This window comes from Anopheles bellator, unplaced genomic scaffold (assembly GCF_943735745.2).
Source record: "Anopheles bellator unplaced genomic scaffold, idAnoBellAS_SP24_06.2 scaffold02463_ctg1, whole genome shotgun sequence".
Taxonomy (NCBI): Eukaryota; Metazoa; Arthropoda; class Insecta; order Diptera; family Culicidae; genus Anopheles; species Anopheles bellator.
In genome coordinates, this window is record NW_026686585.1 from 1 (window position 1) to 1355 (window position 1355).

At 50.3% G+C, this 1355-nt stretch overlaps 1 protein-coding gene across 1 annotated transcript; it reads left to right on the forward strand.

The window, feature by feature from the left end:
• Positions 1 to 6: 6 nt before the first annotated feature.
• LOC131214790 (uncharacterized) lies at positions 7 to 1350 on the forward strand (the record flags this gene model as incomplete). The annotated part of the gene is made up of 3 exons (XM_058209121.1): positions 7 to 441; positions 517 to 666; positions 730 to 1350. Coding segments are annotated over exons 1-3 (1203 nt in total), but the record flags the coding sequence as incomplete, so codon positions are not given.
• Between the last annotated feature and the right edge of the window lie 5 nt (positions 1351 to 1355).

Consider the following 1355-nt stretch of genomic DNA (forward strand, 5'->3'; position numbering starts at 1 on the left):
TCGGAGGAGATGATCACCGCGATGAACGTGTTCCCGAAGGAGATCGCCGTGTACACAGATATTTTGCCTGCCTTCGAGCGACTCTACCGGGACGCGGGTGTCGAGGTGGCGTTCGGTCCGAGGTGTGTGAAGCACTGTGCCCAGCCGACGGACATTATTGTCATGGAAGATCTGAAGGATCACGATTTTCGCATGGCAAACCGGCGCAACGGTCTTGATATGGATCACTGCCAAACGTTGCTACGGCGCTTAGCGCAGTTTCACGCGGCATCGGCCGTGTATTACGAACGGAACGGTCCCTACGATAAGAAGTTTGCGGAAGGCGTGTACAGCGAAAAGAACCGCGACATGTTCGAACAGTTTCAAAGACAGCACGATGCCTTCATGCAGAAGATAATGCGCGAGTGGCCCAACAATGGCAACTTCTACGCGGACCTCATGGTGAGTATGAGCGGAAAGATTCGAAACGTTTATTCGAAGAGATCTATTGGGTTCAATGTTCCATGTCGCTTGCAGAAACACTGGGGAATGGACATGTTCGACGCACTGCTGCGTATCATAAAACCGCATCCCGATAAGTTCAACGTCTTGAATCACGGGGACCTGTGGTGCAACAATATGATGTTCCAGTACAATGGCGACGAGAAGATAAACGAAATCATGCTCGTAAGTGCCTTCCAAGTCAGAGCGATCACTTCGGTAGGACTAACGGTTACGAACTGATTTCAGGTCGACTTCCAAATGTGCATGTGGAGCTCGCCCGTGATTGATCTTAACTACTTCCTATTCTCGTCGGTACGCGGAGACTTGAGGATGCGCGAGATGAACAATTTGATTTGCTACTACTACCAGCACTTGACCGAAAACTTGACCCTACTCGGCTACGGCGGCGTGCGACCTTCGCTGAAAGATCTTCACGTGGACTTTATTGAACGGCAATTGTATGGATTTGCAACAACCTTCTCGCTCCTCCCGATTTGTTTGATGGAGAAAACGGATGACGCTTCAATCGATTTGATGCTTGATCAAGGGGAAGCCGGTAACGAGTTTAAGCGAAAGATGTACAACGGTGCCGCCTATGTTGAACAGATGGGGTCGCTTCTGGAGTATTTCTACGATATGGGAATATTCGACATCAATGGTCTGGGCGTCCAGCGTGCGTTGGACGTTGAATGCGACATTTCACTTGACTTACCGATGTGGCTCGATCGACAGTTCTTCGAGGACGTGATCATTCGTAAGCTAGGAGAAGCTCCTGCCAACGAGCGGATCATCAGAAGCGTTCACGTCGAACTTGCCACTAAAAAGGGCGATAACTACGCGTCCGTGCTGTACCGAGCCAAGATCGACGTACA